The sequence below is a fragment of the Culex quinquefasciatus genome, chromosome 1, assembly GCF_015732765.1.
Source record: "Culex quinquefasciatus strain JHB chromosome 1, VPISU_Cqui_1.0_pri_paternal, whole genome shotgun sequence".
In the NCBI taxonomy this organism is placed as follows: Eukaryota; Metazoa; Arthropoda; class Insecta; order Diptera; family Culicidae; genus Culex; species Culex quinquefasciatus.
Genome location: NC_051861.1, coordinates 51,201,003 through 51,217,056, shown reverse-complemented (window position 1 = coordinate 51,217,056; position 16,054 = coordinate 51,201,003). Strand labels below are relative to the sequence as shown.

Genomic DNA, 16,054 nt, shown 5'->3' with positions numbered 1-16,054 from the left:
TTTGAAAGTTTGTTTGTATTTTTAAAAACAATCAATTCTTGATTGTCAAAATATTTTTGTAAGTTTCCATTCTTTCAAACATGAACTGTTCTTCCAAAAAAAGGTTGACTTCCAAAATATTTTTTAAAGCTTCTATTTTATTTTTAAAAACAAAATTTTCATGTATGTCGTAATATTTTAGTGAGTTTTTTCATTCTTTTTATTTTGAGAGTTTTTTTTTTATTTTTAAAAACAACTTACTCTTGACTGCCGTAATGTTTTTGTGAGTTTTTCCATTCTTTCAAATATGAGTAGTTCATCAAAAAAAAGCTCGACTTCTAAAATATTTCTTAAGCTTTTATTTTATTTTTGAAAACCTTTTTTTGACTGTTGTAATGATTTTTCCATTCTTTCAAATATATTCGGTTCTTTTTTTAAAATTCTACTTCATTAAAAGATATTTTGAAAGTTTTTATTTTATTTATAAAAATCGTTGGAATATTTTAGAGACTTTTTTTCAAATTAAAATTTAAATAGTTTCTAAAAATGAAAAAGTCTTGCTTTTTTTTAAATATTATTGCAAGTTTTCTATCCTTTATCAATCTATCTTTCATGGTCACAATAGATCCTAAGAAAAATCTGACTTCAAAAACATAGCTGTATGAATAAAAAAAACAGTCGTATTTATTTATATTTTTAAAGAAAAACCCTCTCTATCCCCCCCCCCTTTCAATAAGCCTCCAACAATCCGGAGGCAAGTTTTTATTCAGAAGACCTCAACATTTTTAAAAATATAGAAGTGAAATTGAAAAAAAAATTTAAATCACCTTATCATTATTTGTGTATTTAGGTTCAAATTGAGTTTCGACTAGCGGCGTGCTGGGTTTCCAATCCAGAGGTCGTGAGTTCGATTCTCGTACCGGGATGATGAAGTTTTTTAAAAAAATCGAAAGTTTTGTTTGGTAAAATGTTTTTTTTTTTAATTCGACCTTTTGTCCTTTCGACGTTTTGTCCATTCGACCTTTTGTCCACTTTCGACCTTTTGTCCATTCGACCATTTGTCCATTCGACCATTTGTCCATTCGACCTTTTGGCATTCGACCTTTTGTCCATTCGACCTTATGTCCTTCGACCTTTTGTCATACATTCAATTTCAAGCACTGTGCCTTTCAAATCTGCAATAACACAGAAGGATCATTTTTTTTTTTATTTAGATCAAAATTTATAATTTTTCAATTTAGTGTTTTTTTATGTGCAAGAATGGAAAATTGCTGAGTCATCGTCTAAAAATAGATGGCGTCCTATCTTGCCCAGCAAAATGAAGTCGATAAAGTAGTCGGTTTCGATGGAGAAAAAGTGGAAAACTTGATTTAAAAATAGCGACTCCATCCCCCTATTGATGTTGATGTTTACTTCAACCGAGTTTACATAGGGACGTGGCGTTACATCGTGCTGCCACCTGGTTTTTTTAAGCGCAAGAGTGGAAAAATGCTGAGTCATCGTCTAAAAATAGACGGCGTCCTATCTCGCCCAGCAAAATGAAGTCGATAAAGTAGTCGGTTTCGATGAGAAAAAGTGGTCTAAAAATAGCGACGCCATCCCCCTATACAGTTCATCATTTTTTTTTGCGTCCGCAACGCAATTTGCCGTGTTCTAGAATTTGTGTTTGTCTTGCGCAGTACTTTTCAAAAATTTAAGTTAGAACTTGTAAAGTTTGAAACCCTTCTCTTGCACTCACTGTTCAAATTTGATCGGTAGAAATAACTTGCCATTATAAATTACGCCTCGCGTCCTGAGTCGTCTTGAAACTTTATCAGTAATGATAATTATTAAGAATGACGTGACGTGTATTATGGAATGTGAGTGAAACATGTTAATTTTTTGAAGCATCATTCGAGCTGGAGAGAAAAATAATGAAAAATTAAGAAAATGTTAAGAATTATTGAAGGGAATGTTTTCTTTTTGTCCACATTAAAACAGAGGTTTGCATTGATTTTCATAAAATCTTCATTTATTTATTTCATCCAACATTCGTTTCTTTTTTTTCCTTGCCTTTTGCCTATATTGTACACACCATTTTATTATAATCTTTAATGCGCATCTGTTAGCATGTTTTTCGTTTTGATGAGTGTGTATGTTTCTTTGTACAAAATTAATCTATCGTTGATCTTCACTTTACATCGCTTGGAGCTGTCATTGCTGTTATAAACCAACACTTTTTCATCTGTCAGAATTGCTTTTTTTTAACTTTTGCACACACGTTTTTTTTGTTTGTTTCTCACCTACTGAAGAATTCGTTCTCAATCGCACCTCTTACGCTAATTTTTGGTGGTTTCATCATTTACTTTATGTGTTGACTGTTTTCCCATCACCGAAGAAATAAAAACAACATGATTCAGTCGTATGTTCGATATTCTGCAATTTTCTTGCTTGTTCTGATGATCGTAGATTGTTTGCTTTCTCTTTATGCTTCCCAAAATGTGTGCGGTTATTGTCCAGTCAGTAACGCAATTTCTCTTACGATTTTACTTAAGTAATGTGCTGTGTCGCTTTGAATCTGATATTAGTTTAGTGTTGGTTACTCTCGATAAACAAACAGATTTACCTTTAGAACGTTAAAATCAATCTTTTTCTCTAATACTGTACTAGTTGCTAATAGTTTACAAAGATCGGTCACCACACTGCGGGAAAATTTCTCTATTAAAATTTGTCGATAAAACTTCATACGTTTCACCTTTTTCTCCAACACATGAATTTCGCATCTAATGTTGTCCTTTATATACATTCATTCGTAAGTTCCATTTCCACTTTTGATCTACTTAACATAAAATTTCCGAGTAATATTGAATCTGTTTTTCATTCTTTCAGCACCCATTCGAACATTTGACTATTTTGACTTTTGCAAATTGGAAAAATAATCTATGCTGCTCATTATGGAAAACGTAGATGTGACGCGAGTACACTACAGTAATCAGCAATATTTCTGGGAGGACTCATTCACACACCCACACTCAAAAAATCCATTCTACATCGAAGTGTGGAGTACGTTGATGCACCTTATAAAATATTATATACAACTTTCCTGTATTCGGTTTGACGTCGTAACTACTTCCGGCCTGAACCGGTACTCGTTCAGCGTGGAAGTGACGCCCAGTTGGGACTGTGACGCGGGGCTGCCCAGCAAACTGCTCACGCCAACGCCAACGCCACCCACCATCGACGGCAGGGGAAGCGTCGTGCTCATGGCCGTCGCGGACGTCGACGACGAGGGAACCACTGCCATCGCCTGGTGGCTCAGCGGACTGAGCGTCGACTGAACACTGCCGCTGCTGTTGTTCGTACGTCCGAGCGTCGCGTAACTCTGTTGATGAGAGCAGAATTTCAAAAGATAATTTTTTCGTGGGTTTATTATGTTTGAAAAAAAAATCAAAATAACGTTTAATCGTGGATTGTCATTTTCTAGATTAGATCATACAAAATTACGAATACTTAATGGAATGCTCTACGTTATTGTATTAAATAACTGATGCCCACCAGGAACAAACATTGACCGATGCTCGTTATGCAAATACGGCCAGCGTGCAAACTGTCAGTCTGTGTGCAACACAAATCAGTTTTGGTCCTTAATTGCCCACGTACATGTACGCACAACTCGTACACACAGATATTCAGCAAGGTAAACAGGAGTCGAAATCTGTCCTGTGGCTGTTGCTGCGAGGAGGTCATATCATACATCCAGGTCCACCGGGACTTCTCGCTTCCGAACATGGACACATCATACTTGTCACTTTAAGCGAAGTGTGAGCGGGACGATAAACTTCTTCCTGCGTTAAATTAACCGCATAATTAAACGATAAAGCATTCCGCCTTTAATTTGCACCGAGATAAATTGCTCGAGATAGTCAGCAGCACTGCTCATGACTTTGGCCGAGTCAGACAGAGAAAGACCGAGAAAGAAATATCGAATGCGGTGAATGTTGGCAAAGTCCTGGGACATTTTCCAGTGCTCCCGAAAAGCGATAGTAAAATGAAGAAAGCGGGCAACGTAACCCGAGCAGGGGTAAATAACACGGGAATACCAAATTTTGGTATTACTTGGGCAAATAACAGCGACCAAAATGTGCCCTTGGTTGCCCAGTAATAGATGGTAAAATACCATGATATCATACCAAAATCTTGTATGTGTAAGGGCACAACAATACCAAACCATGTTATTCCAAGGGTAAAATAATACCTCAAAATAAAACCATTTCAATACCTTCTGGATTTTTGAACATTGCTTGAATACCAAAACTTGGTATTGCCATGGTTTTATTTTTAGGTATTCCCGCGCCCTTGGAAAATCATATTTGGTATTTCTGTGGTCTTTCACATACATGATTTTGGTATGATTTCATGGTATTTTACCATCTATTACTGGGCAACAAAGAGCACATTATGGTCGCTGGTATTTGAACAAGTAATACCAAAATTTGGTATTTTCATACCATTTTTAGTGCAGCAGTTGCAGTTTGTGAAAAAACGGAAATTATTCATATGCAACAGCCAAATCTACTCACCTGATGATTCCATGTTGTTATTAGTGATATTCTTCACCACACCGAATGCATTTGTCATTGATGAACGGCCTGTGCTTGAAGTTCTTGAAGCTTCTGAAAAATAACAAGATTGAAAAATAAGTATTATTAAAATGAAACTGAATTGAAATTCACCAAAATTCATTAATCTGTCGATTGACTCGTTTTTCAAAGTATTTGGTTATCCCGACTTAGAGATATTTCAACGTTTTTGAAAAAAATATTAGTGGGTATATCACACTAATTTTTAAAATCATCTTTAACATTTTTGGGTTTCAAGTCATTTTAGCGCAAAATTAATTAACTCGTAATTTTTTGTTAACAAATATCCCATAGTTTCAGAGAAAATTGATGAAACCTTTCAATATTCAAATAATACCAAAATGTGCCATCCTGACTTAGAAAATTTTCCACAATTTCAAGTCATTTCTGTAGGGGGTATATCAAAAATGTTTAAAATCAAGTTTGAAATTTCGGGTTTTGAATGAAAGCATTCGCTTTGAGACATCATTTTAGCGCAATATTAATTATTTTGTCAAAATTGGTCAAAATTTTCCCATAGTTTCAGAGGAATTTGATAAAACACTTAAATACCAAAATAATACCAAAATGTGCCATCCTGACTTAGAAAATTTTCCACAATTTCAAGTCATTTCTATAGGGGGTATATCAAAAAAGTTTGAAATAAAGTTTGAAATTTCCGGTTTTGAATGAAAGCATTCGCTTTGAGACATCATTTTAGTTGTTTAGTTGCAGAGGAATTTGATAAAACACTGTAATACCAAAAGAATACCAATATGTGGTGTTCGACCATTGACAAATTCTGCAATTTTGCAATATCAAAACAATACCTTAAATTGGTATGATACCACATATTGCTCTTGCATAATCCTCAAGACAAATTTTAAAGGGTCCAGGAATACCAAAATTTGGTATTGATGCCAGAGAAAGGTATTATTACGCATTTCCCTTGTTATTTACCCATGCTCGGGAAAACTCTGTGGGAAGATTTGGCCGTTAGCGGTGGGGACTTGCGCAAATAAAGACCAGTGGTGTTTCCGTGTCACTCGTACTGTCCATAAAATAAATTTTCACAATAAATATACTTTACGATTCAATTTATGCACTGCACTCTCACACAAACGCAATGCATCTTTTTAGAGATGAAACGGGACCAAGCATCAGCTGAGCAATTCACTGCGAAATCGGTCATTTTTTAGAATTTTAATTTTTTGTATTTTTTAAACCGGATGAAACTTTTGTGGTGCTTTCGGAATGCCCAAAGAAGCCATTTTGCATCATTAGTTTGACCATATACTTTTCCATACAAATTTGGATCCGGCTCCGTGGCTTAATGGTTGCGACTTCTGTCTCAAAAGCAGAAGGTTCAGGGATCAAATCCCGGTCAGTCCCCTTGAAATTTGGAATCAGGAATTGAACTTAGAATATGAACAAAAACCTTTAAGAATCAGGTGGGATTCGAACTCACACCTTTGGATTGATGGATTGATGGGACGCTAACCCGCCGGCTATCATGGAGTTAATGCTCTTCAACAGAATTGATCCGTAGTGGCTAAATAATGTCACAAGGTATAACTACTAGCAAAAAAATCGAATGACCTAAATCTGAGAGAACTGCTCAGCTTCAAAGCTCCAGATTTTTTTTTTTTCATAAAATTATTTTTATTAAGTCCTTCTCGGTACAGGGACCTGGCTAGGACCTCCAGAAAAACTTTCGTGCTATGAAATAGAGCAATTCTCTATGAAATCGGCCGATTTTTGTTTATTTTTATTTTTTGTATTTTTTATGTGGCTCAAACTTTGTGGGGGCCTTTCCTATGCCCAAAGAAGTTATTTTTTCATTGGCTTACGGATATATGAGTCATAACTGTAATGGAAAGTCTTCCAAAAATTAACGTGGAAAAAAGTAAAAAAATAGTTCGGTTTTATTTTTACATGTAAAATTAAATATGCAATCGCAAAATAGTTTGCATTAATTTTGATATCGTGCACCGTTTTCGTGTTATACCCATGATTTTTTTTTGTTGACACCGTCACTATTTTCATTTGTAAAAGTCATTATCAAGCTTGACCACTTCCAAAAAGATTTTTTGTCGAATAGATCACAATATTTTTTTTATCTGCTTCAGAGATATTGAAAAATGAACTAATAGAATGGTTGCTAAGGCGTCATCCATAAAGTACGTCATGCTCTAGGGGGGGAGGGGGGTTGTCGCAAGCGAGACAAAGTGTGACAAGGGGGGTAGGGGGGTACGGGGGTTCGTGAGAGTGTGACGTCACGGTAGACTATTTGTTGAATACTGAAAATTCAGTCTAAAAATATATTTAAAAAGAGTTTGACAAACTTTACTCATAAATTAAACACGATACAAGGCTTTAAAAAAACAAAGTTTTTAATAAGACCGTTGCAAATATTTTTAAAAGTTTATGTTGCCCCCTCCCTTCAAAATGTGTCGGAAAAATTAAGGGACAAAAAAATATTTTTTCATAAAATTTCAAAATTTCAACGAAAATAGAAGTTAAATCAACTTACAACAATCTAAAATGCATTTTTCTGCATAGATAATAATATTTAGCATGTTTGGGCTGGATTAAAAATATTTAGATTTTTTTTTTATGAAATTCCAATGCACGACACCGCAAAAACTTTTTTTTCGCGAAAAATAAAATGTTCGTCAATATTTAGATATTTTGGAAACTAATGATTGCAAAACAACTGGATTGGTGAATAATGCATTTTAAAATACTTTTATCATTCAAATGTTGAAACTATGGCTCGTAAATTAATTTTCAAAACATTTTTTTTATTTTTTGCCCTCCCTCCTCGACTTTGGTCAGAGGCGAGGGACAAAAAGTTCAAAAAATATTTGGAGCGGTCTAATAGATTTAAATCATCAATAATAAATAATAAAAAACTTCCTCGATTAAACTCCAAATTGAAAAATAATCCTACATTTAGAAATCATGCAACAATTGCTAAAGCAAATTTTCAAAACAACCTATGAGTCATGGGTATCTCATGCCGATAGGAACTTTTGAAAATATAATCCCACCCTTTTTACAATCTTCCGATGTTTAGCTAAAATCTTTTTTTAGCATAACTTTTGAAGTACTTTTCTATACTTCATAATATTAACTAGGGTCTTGTGGGACCCCAAGACGGACCGAATGAGGCCAAAACGGTCCAAATCGATCCAGCCAGTCCGGAGATAATCGTGTGCATATTTTTTCGGTGCACGGACTCATATCTAGACACACGCACAGACATTTGTTCAGAATTTGATTCTGAGTCGATAGATATACGTGACGGTGGGTCTACGAGGTCGAATTAAGAAGTTCTTTTTTCGAGTGATTTTATAGCCTTTCCGCATTGAGGTGAGGAAGGCAAAAATTTAAGTATCCAATCTCTCCGATATTTTTTTTTTAATTTTAAAGGGACCATCAACAAACAACGTGGACACTTCTTTAGATCTTGTTTAGATGAACAGAACATTTTTGTATGGAGTGTGGACAACCGCCTGCTTTTTCAGAACAGCCTTAGACATCCAGTACTTTGTTCTTAAAATCAGAAGAATGACAAGAAAAGTAAGTAGTTTCTCAACGAAAACTAACTTAATCCACCTATGTGGTTTGTGCCTTCCTCACTTTTTACCAACAATGGGTAATATGAGCGGATTGGACACATATTTCAGCTATTTTTTTAGATTTAAGTGAGATCCGGCATCAAAAAGGTACAAATATATCACTTAAGTGGTCATAACTCGAGACAGGGTTGCCAGATCTTCAATGTTGTGGGCTCGTTGGAAAGGTCTTTCAATTACCTAACCAACGATGGGTCGGGTGATGGATCCGGACATCGTTTACATACATTTAAGTGAGAACCGGCATCAAAAAAGGACAAATATATCACTTAAGTGGTCATAACTTGAGACAGGGTTGCCAGATCTTCAATGTTGTGGACTCGTTGGAAAGGTCTTTCAATTACTTAACCAACGACGGGTCGGGTGATGGATCCGGACATCGTTTACATACATTTAAGTGAGAACCGGCATCAAAAAAGGACAAATATATCACTTAAGTGGTCATAACTTGAGACAGGGTTGCCAGATCTTCAATGTTGTGGACTCGTTGGAAAGGTCTTTCAATTACCTAACCAACGATGGAACGGATGATGGATCCGGACATCGTTTACATACATTTAAGTGAGAACCGGCATCAAAAAAGTACAAATATATCACTTAAGTGGTCATAACTTGAGACAGGGTTGCCAAATCTTCAATGTTGTGGACTCGTTGGAAAGGTCTTTCAATTACCTAACCAACGTTGGGTTGGATGATGGATCCGGACATCGTTTACATACATTTAAGTGAGATCCGGCATCAAAAAAGTACAAATATATCACTTAAGTGGTCATAACTTGAGACAGGGTTGCCAGATCTTCAATGTTGTGGGCTCGTTGGAAAGGTCTTTCAATTACCTAACCAACGATGGGTCGGATGATGGATCCGGACATCGTTTACATACATTTAAGTGAGATCCGGAAATATGTGAAAACACATTTTTATACATAACTTTTGAACTAGTTATCGAAACTTCAAACAATTCAATAGCGATGTATGGGACCCTAAACCAAGTCGAATGCAACTGGTTTGGTCAAAATCGGTTCAGCCAGTGCTGAGAAAACTCAGTGAGAATTTTAGTCACATACATACATACACACACATACACACACACATACACACACACATACACACACACATACACACACACATACACACACACATACACACACACAGACATTTGTTCAGTTTTCGATTCTGAGTCGATATGTATACATGAAGGTGGGTCTACGACGTTTTTATACAAAGTTCATTTTTAGAGCAGGATTATAGCCTTACCTCAGTGAGGAAGGCAAAAAAAGTTGAACCTATCAAAAACTTTCAGAAAATTTTCTGCGTTTATCTTCAAGACAATCAAAAATCTTTCCGAAAACTTTTTTTTTTTTAAATGACAGGTAGTATTGTACTATCTAAATAGTAATCCTAGTAATCATAGTACAAGAGATCACAAGAGCTTCTATACTGTTTGGCAAAATTATGATAAAAACGTGAACTTTTCATTATAATAGAAGAATCATCATTGACTCTCTTTATCACAATTACGGCACTGTGTTTTTTTACTGCAAACCACCACGAAAAATACATCCTCTTAACTTCTTCAGTTATTTTGCCATAAACGTAACGATACTCCACTTTCGCGGTTAGCTCTCCGGCAAACTAACTACAGCTTTGAAGCAGATTGAGAGCACTTTTTTTTATTACTGGTCGGAAATTTTCTTGGTTTGCTCTGCTCTGGCCCAAACTACAACAGTTGGTACTTCAGCTTGGCAGTTAATGTTGGATGTTTTACGATGGGCCAAGCGCGTGTTTTCTCGCTATATAAATTTTCGACTGCCATCATCGCCACCGTTGGCTGGGAGCCATCCTGATCCTGGGTCAGATTCCAGGCGCTACCAGGAAAGGATGAAGAATTTTCGGAATCACTGCTCACATAGCACAGGAGAAACAGTAAAATTTCATTGAATTGCTGCTGGTTGAACTCGAGCGTGCCAGATAACATAGTTTTTGGCTAATAAACATTTATGGATGGTTTGAGCTGTGGTTGGAATATTTGACCCATGAACCAATCTGGGGGGCCATTTAGCTGTTCATAGAATTTTGTTTAGGATTGTTGGAATTTGTATCTGGTGAGCATTATTGCATTCTGAGTTTATGCACTATTCATTTCAATTAGTATAATTTTGAAATTTTGAAATGAAAAAGAGATTAATCGACACAAATCCTCAAAAAAAAATCTGCCCCAATCAAATGAAAGCATATACTCACAATTTGTTTGCTAGGCTTGAAGGAATAATGGTGCACTTCGCTGTTCGATCCGGTCAGTGACGCCAGACTGGATCCATCACAGTGGCGCTCGTCCTCGTGGAGCAGGTGCTCGCCGCCGTTCCGGTGAATGAGTCGTGCCGAGGGACTCCGGAACAGCGGAGTCGGAAGCGTCGTCTTGGGTGGCCTCCGCTCTGAAAATAGGGGAAAAAAAGGAAAACGAAAATTTGGTTTAAGTGGATAGAAATCGTAATTGCAACTTGCTTGGTACTTTTTCTCGATAGATTTCCCAAGAGACACTTCATTTTTGTAGACTGTTACTAAGAAGAAGAATTAAGATTGTGATTTTTCAGCTGAGTCCTCTAGAGTGGTCTTTGTTTGCCAAATCTATATAAATAAAAAAAATTGACGGTTTTGTTCGAACGCGCATCACTTGATAACGGAAAATCGGATCGGAGTGCTTTTTGTTGCGTTGGGTTCGTATAAGTCCAAGAAAGTTCTTACGCCAAAAAATTAAAACTTTGGCCACTCTGGAACCGATTCCACAAAATCTGCAGATTGTATGGGAAAAGTTACGTAAAATCAAATTCTGATCACAGGAGGCAGAATAAGCAAAAAAGTTAAAAACGTCAACAAACGAAAAAAAGGCAGAACGAAGTTTGTCGGGTAAGGCTTGTTTACCATACATAATTTTTGTATTGCATTGCTTAGAAACTACTGAGATCATTTCTTTAATTTGAGTTATTAGTATTATGACCACTTAAATCTATAATTAGCTTCATTTTTTTCAAAAATTCTTATATCTTTGAAAAAATAGATAAAATGTAATCCATTCAAACTTTGTACACTTGTTCAAAGGAAAACGGGCTCGAATAATTGAATTAGTTTTATAATTATTTCATTATATTGGCAATTATCGGCGAGAAATATTAAACTAACCTAGGACAGAAAGAAGAGAGACAGAATTGAAGATCGCGACAACAGTTTTATCAAATCTTTTGTCTCATGGTGGATAGATCCAGACAGAGCACTATCGTGTGTCAACTATGTGGAACATTTTCCGACACCTTCTGTGTTAGTCAATGGAAGACCCCTAAAAAGCTAGTTCAACCAAATATTACACTTAGAATGAATGGCCCTCAGCTTCTTCACCTCCTTTCCCCTTATAACTGCCAGCGCTCTGTCTGGATCTATCCACCATGTGACAAAAGATTTGAAAAAACTGCTGTCGCGATCTCAATTCTCAATAATTGACTTCCAGTGATTAAAAAACAATATTGATCAAAAATTATTATTCACATGAGCAACTTATTTAAAATAGTAATCAGTTTCAAGCAGTTACCAATCGTGTGTAAAAGAGTTTTAAATTGCAATTTAATTTTAAAATAGATTCAATAATATTTTTATCCTCACGAGTGTCACAATAAAATAAAATAAATGTTATCAAAGAGCAATTTACAGGCCATGAGTAGCAGCAATACATTCAAAGTGATTTGGACGTGACAAGTGCGTTGCGTTAATGGCGGACAAAAACCACTTCAGGATCACCCACTAATGCTACTGCAACTACCAGAACAGACTGCATATGGATTGGGTAATCACGAACCATTCATTGAATCGTACGCACGTGTACACGTGCGATAATAATAATTCCAAGGAAACCCCTCGAGCTGAGATTGGCCTGATGCCATTTGCCTAGGGCACGCAAACCACGTCAGAAATTCCTTGTAGGTCCTTGTACAGCTACTTTGTGAATATAGAGCTTACCGTATTGATTGGGTATCACATCCGGATCGGTTTCATCTCCGTCCGGTGGCTCGCCGGCCATTTGTGGACTCCGCCGGCCCAGCGTTCCACAGCTGCCGTCCACCAGGGGCGTCTGGATGCCGTTCGGATCGTGCGTCTGGTGGTGATGGTGATGATGGTGGTGGTGTGCAGATGAGTCAATTTGGCAGTCTATCGGGGTCGAAGTGAGATGTGCGCTTTTGGCAGACTTTAGCTTCTTGGACGAGTTCCTGTAAAAGCCGAGAGAACGAGAAACACGTGCAACGGACAGGCAATGATTAGCAGACCAAACATAAACAAGATGAACGATAATACGTCGCAATAATAAACATGTATAAAGGCCGGCTCGGCCTCCCAAAGTCGAGGTCGTCGCACAAAGAGCCTCCTCCGACCGTTAGACCGCTTGGACAATGGGCTCTTCCGGCGAAGGCTCCGACACACTTTTCGGGGACTTACTTGCTAGCGTGGCGTCGATAGATGGTGGCCAACACGATGCAGACTACGGCAAACAGAATCGCCACCGTAAGTGTTAATGCGGCTAATACTGGCGATAAAGGAACATTCATAACGTTGGAAACACCTATAAATCACAGAAAATATAAACGTATTATCTTTCAGCCTTTCTGCCGAGGACCAACCAACCGGGGGACTCCTCCCTCTTCTTCAACCATCCCCACTCCAAACTATCTGTCTCGCTCACACACAGGACACACACTTCAGGACCTTGCAATAGAACTCAACGACGACGATCCGCAGGATGCAACTCTGTACCGACGGAAAGGGACGAACAGTCCTACACAAAAGCACTAATGCCCTCCAGATAAACTACTACTTCTGCTGCTCAATTGTCTCGGAGATAGGGTTTTTGCAATGGATACAGTAAATCATTATGAATTTTAAGAGATAAATCAATATTATGAATCACGAGGGGGTAGTTTTAGTGTTTAATGTCTACGTCGAATGATAAATGCAAATTATTTTGAAAAGCTTTCAGACACGAATAAAGTTATTTATAGACACCGGTTTTATTTCAATAATAACTTTTTTTAATAAACCAACCACGCAATGTAAACAATGAGAAAAAACGTTTTGGTTGCCGGTTTCCCGAGTTAGAATCAAAAATGTAGTCGGGCAAACACGTGCGTCAAACGCGTTCTAACCTGAAATCCCTTTGGCCAGTTGTCGCACTTGTAGCAATTTTCAGGGTCTGTTAAGGAGCACGACAAGATTGAACCTTCTTTCATATGAAAAGTGACAACAATACACGTAGTTTTTTTTTTTTGGTTTTTGTTGAATATCTCAGGATGAAATCGAATTAGGGGATCTGTGAAGGTTAGATGGTAAGATATTCAAAGCAAAATGGCGTTCTTTACTCAATTTGGCCGAAAATGCACATACGACAAAAAAAGGAAGACAATCATGAAATTACAAGTTTCGTCGTTTCGTTAGGCCGATCATCTGATTATCATGCATGTTTGCAATGTTAATCTACAATTTGCTTGAAACAAAATTCTAATTATTTCATGTTTCCAAATCACCACGGTATCGCTATCCCTATTAGGGTGCCAACATTCTGGCTCAGCTGACCAAATTCCGTGCAAAAACCGGCTAAAACAAGGGAGACTGCATGCATGCATGTCCATTTGAGAAGCGAAGAAAGAACCCGACTGCATCACTACCACAATTTTAGTGGAGGTTCGTTCCAGTCAGACCTGCAACCTGCAGGACTCTGCATTGTTGGAAATTTTTGGCCGTCAGGGACGAACGGCACTATAAAGCCTTTTAATGCCGCTCAAAGCTATTCTAAGCTGAACACGAGTGGCCCAGTTCACACGAACCCTAGACAACATCCCGAAATGCTTGGCCCGGCCCGGCGGTGTGATGTTTCTCCGTTATGCAAGTATGATAAATTGTATTATTATACTTTGTGTACATTTCCTCCGTTTATCGTTGGTTGGTGAAATGTAGCTCCCAGTCACCAGACACCGAGTTTGAGTATGTGTGAAAAGGAAAGAAACGGGGCTTACAGTTTCTTTACTGGAGACTTGACCTTTTTTTGCAAACTGTGGGAAGAAAGCAACAGAAACTTGGACAAACCTTCTCCAAAACTGATATTTGGAGAGGTGAAAAGAGGTAAAAAAAGTAAAGCACCTTTTAATTTGAGGAGATGCATAAACTAGAAAGCCCTAGACTCAGGAACATTTATGTTTTTCAAAGTTTATCATGTGGCTATACCACACAGTAACCGCGAAACTCCAAAGTTTGTATGGAGAATTATTGAGGAATTATTTGCTGGAGACCTTCTAATTCATGCTAACCCACAAATTGAGAATTTCACTGACACAAAACTTTTAAATAAAAGCTAGTTTGATCGTACCTCAAATACCATAAGGCTCCAACCAAATGTACTGCAAATTAATTTCTATGGAGAAGCATGGTATGTACTTTAAAACGAGTTTGAAATTTTGAAGACCTGGGAACTCTGGTTCAACCTAATTAAGTAAAATTAATCTACTTTTTTGAAGCTTTTGTTGAATTTAGTGGTTCCATACCAAGAACCGAGTTTGATGTCCTTTATTTAAGAGTTTGGTGTGTTCAATATTTAGTATGGAGTGGGGCAGGCACCAACAACATTGGAGGGTTAGGTTAGTTTTCCCAATTAGTTCCCAGCAAATCACCTTTTTTGCAACCCAGCAAGCTAAAATTGGTTCAGTTGTTCGGAAGATACGACTTTTTGAAAAATCCCTCATAGAGATTTAGAGAAAATTGTCGAAAACTTCATTTTTTGGACCATCATAACCAGGGCTGTGGAGTCGGAGTCGGAGTCGGAGCCGGAGTCGGTGGAGTCGGGTCTTTTTGGGGACCTGGAGTCGGAGTCGGAGTCGGAGTCGTCGAAACTTGATTAGCTGGAGTCGGAGTCGGAGTCGGCTAAATTGTATGAGCTGGAGTCGGAGTCGGAGCCGGAGTCGTAAATTTCTGATAGACCCGGAGTCGGAGCTGGAGTCAGAGTTGTCAAAATATTTGATATAATTTATGAACTTATTTATTGTTCAATATTTGTTATAATATAGGTTAATTCCCATTTTTTTAAATTTATTGAATCGCGTACACTGCGTTGACATTTTTTATTCAATTTATTTTTTGGTTCAGGATATGTTTTCAAAGCATTTTTATTGTGATTGGAAAGCTGTTATTGTAATATTTTACTAAGATCACTGAATGATAATCTGTTAATCCTCTTTTGTCAATGTTTGTATACACTATACTATAGTGTCATAAATCATAAATTAGTAAACCATTGTGGCTGTGTAGTCGACTTTGTATGAAATTTGCCGGACTTTCCGAAAAAAATTCACTGAAAGAAAACAACACTCCACTTTTATAAGATTTTTCTATTTAAAAATTTAAAAATCAGATTCTTTTTACGTTCAATTTTGTGAAAATAGCCTAAGATGTTACAAAAAGACTCACGAAAAATGCAGGATGGAGCAGTCATTTACAAAAATCATTTACTGATAATTGTTTTTTGAAAAGTGCTCTGAACGTCAAAATTTTCAAAAACCGAATGCGGGAAACGATTCTCTAGACAATTTTACATAAAAGTCTCTGTATTGACCATTGTCCTAAGTCTAATCCTTGTGAAGTTACAGCGGTTTTAAAAATAAAATGCTGAAAAAAGTGGGTTTTCGATAGTTTTTGACAATTTCTACCAACAGACTTAATTTTTCAGTCTAGAAAATATTTTTACCAGAAAGCTCGTCCAATTTCTTTGCATAACTTTTCTTTAGGACTTAATACAAGAAGTGGGAC

General features: G+C 37.0%; 1 protein-coding gene across 1 annotated transcript in view; it reads right to left on the bottom strand.

Annotated features, from left to right (window-relative positions):
- Positions 1–1,967: 1,967 nt before the first annotated feature.
- The window catches only part of LOC6035372 (titin), a 237,278-nt gene continuing 223,191 nt past the window's right edge, over positions 1,968–16,054 (bottom strand). Inside the window, exons 14-17 of the mRNA XM_038266621.1 lie at positions 12,701–12,824; positions 12,227–12,474; positions 10,463–10,653; positions 1,968–3,340 (exon numbers count right to left, since the gene is read on the bottom strand). Coding sequence (XP_038122549.1) covers positions 3,047–3,340; positions 10,463–10,653; positions 12,227–12,474; positions 12,701–12,824 — 857 coding nt within the window. The 3' untranslated portion in view covers positions 1,968–3,046. The remainder of the gene's footprint in view (positions 3,341–10,462; positions 10,654–12,226; positions 12,475–12,700; positions 12,825–16,054) is intronic.